The sequence below is a fragment of the Salvelinus alpinus genome, chromosome 26 (assembly GCF_045679555.1).
Source record: "Salvelinus alpinus chromosome 26, SLU_Salpinus.1, whole genome shotgun sequence".
NCBI lineage: Eukaryota > Metazoa > Chordata > Actinopteri > Salmoniformes > Salmonidae > Salvelinus > Salvelinus alpinus.
Window position 1 is genome coordinate 28,711,038 of NC_092111.1, and position 9,215 is coordinate 28,720,252.

The following is a 9,215-nucleotide window of genomic DNA, read 5'->3' on the forward strand; positions in this document are numbered from 1 at the left end:
TGTTAAATAAATGTTATAGCTAACTATTTGGTATGTCATCACCTCGTGAAGAGCATAGTCAGAACTACAAATGTCCATTCATTCCAAGCAAAACAATTGCATATTTACTTTTTTACAGTACATATTTACAGTCTCTCTATCATCAAAGTTATAAATCAAGTAACTGAATGCTTTCCATGATCAGTAAACATCAGTTGATCATGTCATTTCAGATACGTGAGGGTAACCCATTGTTATTATAGCTCATGGGGTAGCCTCACGATATCTCTCAGTAAAGTAAAAAATGAAAAACCAGTGTCCACCACCAGGATCGGACACGTAACCTTCTGATCCAAGAGTCATGGGATTATTCCCATCCACAAAACCCAGGTCTACTTGATGGTAATAACGCTCACTGTTTCCCCTGGTGGCTGGTTTTGAAGGCATTTCACAGGGCATGGATCATTCTTTCAATGTCCTTTTCTGTCACCCCATTCTCATATACACTCTCTATTGCTGCTATTCTCTATAGGCAATGACTCATACTTTGTCCAACTTACATCTCCTTTCTCCCCTCCATCGCTCTTTACTTATATCTCCCTCTTTGTAAGGTATGCAGTTCTTCTGTTATTTCCCTTGGATCCCCTCTACGTTATAAATCACTGTCAGCCCTCTTCTCTCAGAGTGAGAAACCAGCTGCCAACAAAACCAGAACTGTGTGTGCGTGCGTGTGCTTCCTGCGTGTCTTTCTGCGTGCATATGTGTGTGTATTCTTGCAGTGTGTGCCTATTTAAAAATGGTAGCCTATATTATACTCTGTCAATCACTGTTAGTGTGTGTTTCTGTATTGGGAGAGACAGGGAGATGAGGAATTAGATGAGAGAGGGAGAGACAGGGAGATGAGGAATTAGATGAGAGACAGGGAGATGGAGGAATTAGATGAGAGAGGGAGAGACAGGGAGATGAGGAATTAGATGAGAGACAGGGAGATGGAGGAATTAGATGAGAGACAGGGACATGAGGAATTAGATGAGAGACAGGGAGATTAAGAATAAGATGAGAGACAGAGAGAGACAGGGAGATGAGGAATAAGATGAGAGACAGGGAGATGAGGAATAAGATGAGAGACAGGGAGAGACAGGGAGATGAGGAATAAGATGAGAGACAGGGAGATGAAGAATTAAATGAGAGACAGGGAGGTACAGGGAGATGAGGAATTACATGAGAGACAGGGAGGGACACAAATGATCAAGGAACCTACCAGGTACAACCCTAAATCTGTAACCATGGGCACCCTCTTAGATATCATCCTGACCAATTTGCCCTCTAAATACACCTCTGCTGTCTTCAACCAGGATCTCAGCGATCACTGCCTCATTGCCTGCGTCCGTAATGGGTCCGCAGTCAAACGAACACCCCTCATCACTGTCAAACGCTCCCTTAAACACTTCAGCGAGCAGGCCTTTCTAATCGACCTGGCCCAGATATCCTGGAAGGATAATGACCTCATCCCTTCAGTAGAGGATGCCTGGTTGCTCTTTAAAAGTGCTTTCCTCACCATCTAAAATAAGCATGCCCCATTCAAAAAATGCAGAACTAAGAACAGATATAGCCCCTGGTTCACCCCAGACTTGACTGACCTTGACCAGCACAAAAACATCCGGTGGCGTTCTGCATTAGCATCGAATAGCCCCCGCGATATGCAACTTTTCACGGAAGTCAGGAACCAATCTACACAGTCAGTTAGGAAAGCTAAGGCTAGCTTTTTCAAACAGAAATGTGCATCCTGTAGCACTAATTCCAAAAAGTTCTGGGACACTGTAAAGTCCATGGAGAATAAGAGCACCTCCACCCAGCTGCCCACTGCACTGAGGCTAGTAAACACTGTCACCACCGATAAATCTACGATAATCGATCATTTCAATAAGGATTTTTCTACAGCTGGCCACGCTTTCCACCTGGCTACCCCTACCCCAGCCAATAGCTCTGCACCCCTGCAGCAACTTGCCCAAATCCAGACAGCTGATGTTCTGAAAGAGCTGCAAAATCTGGATCCCTACAAATCAGATGGGCTAGACAATCTGGGCCCTCTCTTTCTAAAATGATCTATCAACATTTTTGCAACAACCAGTACCTAAATTATTTAGGCTATATTATAAAAAATATTTCAAGGCTATATCCTACAAAGAAATACATTGTGAAGCGACACAATAGGCTGGTAGGGACATAAAGCGCTCAGCATTTAAACATTATTTTGTTGTATTAAATCATTATATTCTATAAATTGTGCAAGTAGGCTGTGACTTACTTAGAATTGAATACAAATTAAATGTAAAATGACTTATTAGTGCCTTTAAATTTGTTTTTAGAATTCCTTTTTAGAAACACGTTTGGACTGTCTGTGGCTTCAGGCTCATGCGATGGTGCCTGGAGAGCCGGGCAGCAGCAGAGAATATCTTCTACCCATCTCATTCCTTTATTTTAGTATGTGCACGTAGCATGCTTTTGTGATAGGTGTCTTTTCAGATTCAAAAATTATTCTTTAGTTGTGGACACTAAATCACTGCACTCCCTATCTAGGTCCTCATCTTTGTAAGTCACCTTGATTTAGCACTTGTGTGTTTTATCAGTTTCTTTATGAAAATATTTAGTGAACTCCATGACAGTAGCTAAAGCAAGGGGCTATAGCAGCACACAAGTAGACTACAAATCCATGCTGGGGCAGTCATGTCCTGAGCTTGTGATAAGGAGAGCTACTGGAGAGAAGTTAGTGCGGGCATCGCCATTGACTGATGCTGATAAAAAGAAGTATGCCAATGTGAAAGCACTGTTCAGGAAAACACAATGTTATTTTTGAGAGAGCCCAAATGATGAGGGAGAGAGTGCAGAGGCACTCATCACAGCTGTACAAAAGCTGTCTGAGCATTGTAACTTTGGAATGCTCAAAGAAGGTCTGATGAGAGACATAATTGTTGTTGGAATAAATGACAGGAGGCTGTCAGAACAGCTTCAGTTGGACTCACATCACATTGTGTTCCACTCACCTTGAGAGAAAAAATATATGGAGAGCTGGTCAGGATGGAGAACATAGATGTTATAATCAAAGTGACAGAGCCCACAGAATGGTGCTCAGGGATGGAAGTTGTCTTGAAAGCCAATGAAGACATCAGAGGGAATGAATCAGTGATAAGAGAGCGTTTCATTCTTCCAGGAGGAGATGAAACACTCGCAATGTTGACAAATGCAGTTTTTCACGAAGCTAGATGCTCAATCAGGATTTTGGCAAATCCTTCTCATTCCAGAGTCACACCTCCTCACTTCCTTCATCACACCATTTGGGAGGTACCACTTACCACTTCAACAGATTGACATTTGGCATATTATCGGTGCCCGAGCGTTGCCTCAAATGTTTGAGAACTTCCAAGGGTGCTGGGTGCCATGCTGACGACATTCTGTTGTTTGGATGTGACAGACACGAACACAACAAGAGACTTCACAAAGTGCTACAGAAACTGCAGCAGGAGTGTCTCACTCAACGGAAAGTGTACTTTTGCAAAGGATGAAGTCATCTTCTTAGGTCACAGGGTTAATGCTTCAGGACTGGAGCCACATCCCAACAAAGGCAAGGTAATCAGGGAGATGCCAGAATCTGTGTAGCAGATGTTCGCCAACTGATGGGCATGGCGAACTACCTTGCTAAGTTTCTGCCCCAACTGGCTACGTACAGCATGCCATTGAATGAGCTGAGCCCAGAGAAGAACGAGGGTTGCTGGGGCATCCCCAAAAGACTGCTTTTCAGAAGCTCAAGGAGGAACTGAGTCCTCCAAAAAGCACTCGCTCAGTACTCGTGCATGGCTGAGACAAAGGTTGCAGCAAACTCATCGTCATACAACATACAGTTGATGTCGGAAGTTTACATACACTTAGATTGGAATCATTAAAACTTCTTTTTTCAACCACTCCACAAATTTCTTGTTAACAAACTATAGTTATGGCAAGTCGGTTAGGACATCTACTTTGTGCATGACACAAGTAATTTTTCCAACAATTGTTTACAGACAGATTGTTTCACTTATAATTCACTGTATCACAATTCCAGTGGGTCAGAAGTTTAAATACACAAAGTTGACTGTGCCTTTAAACAGCTTGGAAAATTCCAGAAAATTATGTCATGGCTTTAGAAGCTTCTGTTAGGCTAATTGACATCATTTGAGTCAATTGGAGGTGTACCTGTGGATGTTTAAGGCCTACCTTCAAACTCAGTGCCTCTTTGCTTGACATCATGGGAAAATCAAAAGAAGTCAGTCAAGACCTCAGAGAAAATATCGTAGACCTCCACAAGTCTGGATCATCCTTGGGAGCAATTTCCAAACGCCTGAAGGTACCACATTCATCTGTACAAACAATAGTACGCAAGTATAAACACCATGGGACCATGCAGCCATCATACCGCTCAGGAAGGAGACGCGTTCTGTCTCCTATGGATGAACGTACTTTGGTGCGAAATGTGCAAATCAATCCCAGAACAACAGCAAAGGACCTTGTGAAGATGCTGAAGGAAACAGGTACAAAAGTATCTATATCCACAGTAAAACGAGTCCTGTATTGACATAACCTGAAAGGCTGCTCCGCAAGGAAGAAGCCACTGCTCCAAAACCGCCATAAAAAGACAGACTACGGTTTGCAACTGCACATGGGGACAAAGATCGTACTTTTTGGAGAAATTTCCTCTGGTCTGATGAAACAAAAATAGAACTGTTTGGCCATAATGGCCATCGTTATGTTTGGAGGAAAAAGGGGGAGACTTGCAAGCCGAAGAACACCATCCCAACCGTGAAGCACGGGGGTGGCAGCATCATGTTGTGGGGGTGCTTTGCTGCAGGAGGGACTGGTGCACTTCACAAAATAGTTGGCATCATGAGGAAAGGAAGTTATGTGGATATATGGAAGCAACATCTCAAGACATCAGTCAGGAAGTTAAAGCTTGGTCGCAAATGGGTCTTCCAAATGGACAATGACCCCAAGCATACTTCCAAAGTTGTGGCAAAATGGCTTAAGGACAACAAAGTCAAGGTATTGGAGTGGCCATCACAAAGCCCTGACCTCAATCCTATAGAAAATTTGTGGGCAGAACTGAAAAAGCGTGTGCGAGCAAGGAGGCCTACAATCCTAACTCAGTTACACCAGCTCTGTGCGAGCAAGGAGGCCTACAAACCTAACTCAGTTACACCAGCTCTGTCAGGAGGAATGGGCCAAAATTCACCCAACTTATTGTGGGAAGCTTCTGGAAGGCTACCCGAAACATTTGACCCAAGTTAAACAATTTAAAGGCAATGCTACAAAATACTAATTGAGTGTATGGTAACTTCTGACCCACTGGGAATGTGATGAAAGATAAAAAAGCTGAAATAAATCATTCTCTCTACTTCTATTCTGACATTTCACATTCTTAAAATAAAGTGGTGATCCTAACTGACCTAAAACAGGGATTTTTTACTTGGATTAAATGTGAGGAATTGTGAAAACTGAGTTTAAATGTATTTGGCTGAGGTGTATGTAAACTTCCGACTTCAACTGTAGGTGCGGTGCTGACTCAGAAACAGGCTGACAATACTTGGAAACCTGTGACATACATCTCAAGAGGAATGACTGATATAGAGAAATGCCAATCATAGATTGAGAAAAAGGCCTTAGCAGCCACGTAGGCATGTGAAAGACTGACTCCTTACCTTCAGGTCCTGCAGTTCACACCAGAAACTGACCACAAACCCCTGCTCCCGTTGCTAGGCTCCAGAACCCTAGATCAGGGTCCTACGATTTACACCGCGACTTCTGAGATTCACCTACAACATCGTCCATGTGTCAGGGAAGAATCTCATCACTGCAGATACGCTGTCGAGGGCACCGATGGGTGACGCACCATCCACTGCGACTTACAACTGGACGATAGTGTACGTGGATACCATCGTTTCCTCACTACCAGTTGCAGAGGCTCGAGTGAAACAGACCAAAGAGGCACAACAAGCTGACGAATCCTGCAAAAAGTTCTGCCTTATCGAAATGGCCGGGACAACACAAGCTGCACACAGACGTGGCACCTTTCTGGCAGGTCAGGACGGAGCTTTCATGGCAGGTAACACTATTCTGAAAGGTGAAAGACTTGTAATAGCACAGACACTCAGAGGTGAAATACTTCAAAAGATCCATGATGGACATCAAGGAATCTCAAAGTGCCAAGCAATGGCCCAGCAGTCAGTGTGGTGGCCAGGAATTTTATCCCAGATCCGACAAGCAGTCGACAGGTGTGAAATCTGCCAAAAACACAGAACAGCCGCTCATACCTACCTCCGTTCCTGAACGACCGTGGCAAAAGGTGGGAATGGACCTACTTGAGTGGAGCAAGACTTCGGCTGAGACCACCTTCAGGGCTGTAAAAGAAGCCTTTGTCTGCCATGGAGTTACGGAGACAGTAGTTTCAGACAATGGACCGCAGTTCTCCTCAAAGATCTTCTGAGTATACACTGAGTGCATAAAAACATTAAGAACACCTGCTCTTTCCATGACAGACTGACCAGGTGAATCCAGGTGAAAGCCATGATCCCTTATTGATGTCACCTGTTAAATCCACTTAAATCATTGTAGATGAATGGGAGGAGACAGGTTAAAGAAGGATTTTTAGGCCTTAAGACAATTGAGACATGGATTGTGCATGTGTGCCATTCAAAGGATGAATCGGGAAGACAAAAGATTGAAGTGCCTTTTGAAATGGGTATGGTAGTAGGAGCCAGGCGCACCGGTTTGTGTCAAGAACGGCAACGCTGCAGGGTTTTTCAGGCTCAACAGTAATAGTTATATTTTCATAATTAATTGGTTGACACTTTACCTTTAGCTATACAGAATATCTCACCACCATGCGTTTCCATCTCATCTCTCCTTTATTCCTTTTTCTATTACACCGAGAGAGGGACTGTCAACAGTTTAATGAAATAGCCTTGTGAAAAGATGTTACTATCCATGTTCCTGAACAGATTTCACTTGGTTTCCCAAAATAAGCACTGGGTAGCTGCAGGGACAAGGTTGGAGAGCCCATGGCTTACAGAGTTTGGGTGGAATATCACATGGTGATAACCAGAGTAGCCTACCCTACATGAGTGAAACAACATGAGTGAAACGAACCGGCGGGAAAATGGCCTCCATTCACTATGGGTGATATGTTTTTTTTCTCTTGCCCCGGTTCCTGCCCCTTTGATAATGGGCCATTCTAAATCAAAAGTCATTTTATATATTAGTAAAGACAAGATTAAATTGAGAATAGTCTGATGGTTGAAAATATAATCACTTGATGAGAGAACAGCTGTGCAGCCTGAGGCAAGGAACAGAGATCAAGCATTTTTTGCTACTTTCTCAAATCATCAATAGCCTGTAGTCGCATCATGCAGCCCAAACATGTTTGATTTCTAAGACATTCTAATGTTTGTATCATTCATAGCTAAAGTTGCCAAATACCTCTACATCTAGCATATTAGACATGTTTCTAATGATCACTTTTACTCTCAACATAGCCACGTCGTATGACACTCTCGCTACAGAATGGGAAAAATATTGTTTCTATTTTATTCAGATAACTTCAATTATATGCTTCTTACTATAAAATCATATAATATAAAATAATGAGCCAGGGACATATAAGCATATCTTGTCTGCTAAATGAACAAGCCTACAGCCTATGGCACGGCGCTTGTTCTTCTGAAATACATGTTCTTCATATCATAATGTTTCTTTAGACCTGTCTAAAATAAATAAGTGATTTATTGTTGATGGTGTATATTACGTTGATTTATTGGACTTTTTAAAATGTAGGTATTCCAAAGGCGCACATCAGAGGCGTGTTTACGTGGAGGCCTGGAGATGCTAAATGTGTTTATGTTAATTATGGTCCATTACCGTGCGACCGGCAGTCTCTTGCATGACAATAACCATCTGACAAAATGTAATGACCGTCACATCTGTAACTATACCTGCTTTTATCTTACTAACCACGTTCCTTAACGACAGGTGTCCCTGTCTCCTTATTCTTACATCACACGCACGCACATTCTGTGTCTCTCCCTCTGTCTCTCAGTGTCTCAGCGCAAACATACACACACTTGTGGATGTGTGTGTGTGTGTGTGTGTTATGTCTGTTATGTGTATATTAGTGTGTATGTCCATGTGTATCCACGGACGTGTTTAACTATTCTTGTGAATAGTTATAAACAAACAAAAATTTGACCAACTGGGGATATTTTGTTGGTCCCCACAAGATCAAATGCTATTTCTAGGGGGTTTAGGGTTAAGGTTAGAATTAGGGTTAGGGTTAGAATTAAGTGAAGGGTTAGGAGCTAGGGTTAGTTTTAGGGTTAGGAGCTAGGGTTAGGGTTAAGATGAGGTTTTTAGGTTAAGGTTAGGGTAAGAGTACGTGTTACGGTTAGGGTTAGGGGTTAGGGAAAATACGATTTTGAATGGGACTGAATTGCGTGTCCCCACAAGGTTAGCTGTACAAGACTTTGTGTGTGTGTGTGTGTCTAACAGTTTGTTTTCTCAGTCAGGTGTTCCCCCATGGTCTTCCTGATGAGTTCACGCTGGTCTTCACGTTGCTCCTCAAGAAGAAAACACTGAGAGACAACATCTACCTCTTCCAGATCTCTGATGAACAGGGATTCCCACAGGTATACACTTCTCTTTTCACCTCCCTCTCTCATCTCTGTCCTCTACCCTCTTTTATTACGCTCTTTCCTCCCCTTTTCCTTCTCTCCATCACACTCTCTCCTCTCCTCTGTCTCTCCCCTCTCACTCATCTCTCTCGCTCTCTCTTCTGCTCCCTCTTTCATCTCTCCCCTCTCACTCCATCTCTCTCGCTCTCTCTTCTGCTCCCTCTTTCATCTCTCCCCTCTCACTCCATCTCTCTCGCTCTCTCTTCTGCTCCCTCTTTCATCTCTCCCCTCTCACTCCATCTCTCTCGCTCTCTCTTCTGCTCCCTCTTTCATCTCTCCCCTCTCACTCCATCTCTCTCGCTCTCTCTTCTGCTCCCTCTTTCATCTCTCCCCTCTCACTCCATCTCTCTCGCTCTCTCTTCTGCTCCCTCTTTCATCTCTCCCCTCTCACTCCATCTCTCTCGCTCTCTCTTCTGCTCCCTCTTTCATCTCTCCCCTCTCACTCCATCTTTCTCTCTGTTGTTTTCTCCTCTATCTGTTCCA

General features: G+C 43.3%; 1 protein-coding gene across 7 annotated transcripts in view; it reads left to right on the forward strand.

Annotated features, from left to right (window-relative positions):
• The window catches only part of LOC139555089 (collagen alpha-1(XVI) chain-like), a 123,662-nt gene that overhangs the window by 41,036 nt on the left and 73,411 nt on the right, over positions 1-9,215 (forward strand). For all 7 annotated transcript variants that reach the window (XM_071368568.1, XM_071368569.1, XM_071368563.1 and 4 more), the window contains exon 5: positions 8,564-8,687. In XM_071368568.1, the coding sequence (XP_071224669.1) occupies positions 8,564-8,687 (124 nt within the window). The remainder of the gene's footprint in view (positions 1-8,563; positions 8,688-9,215) is intronic.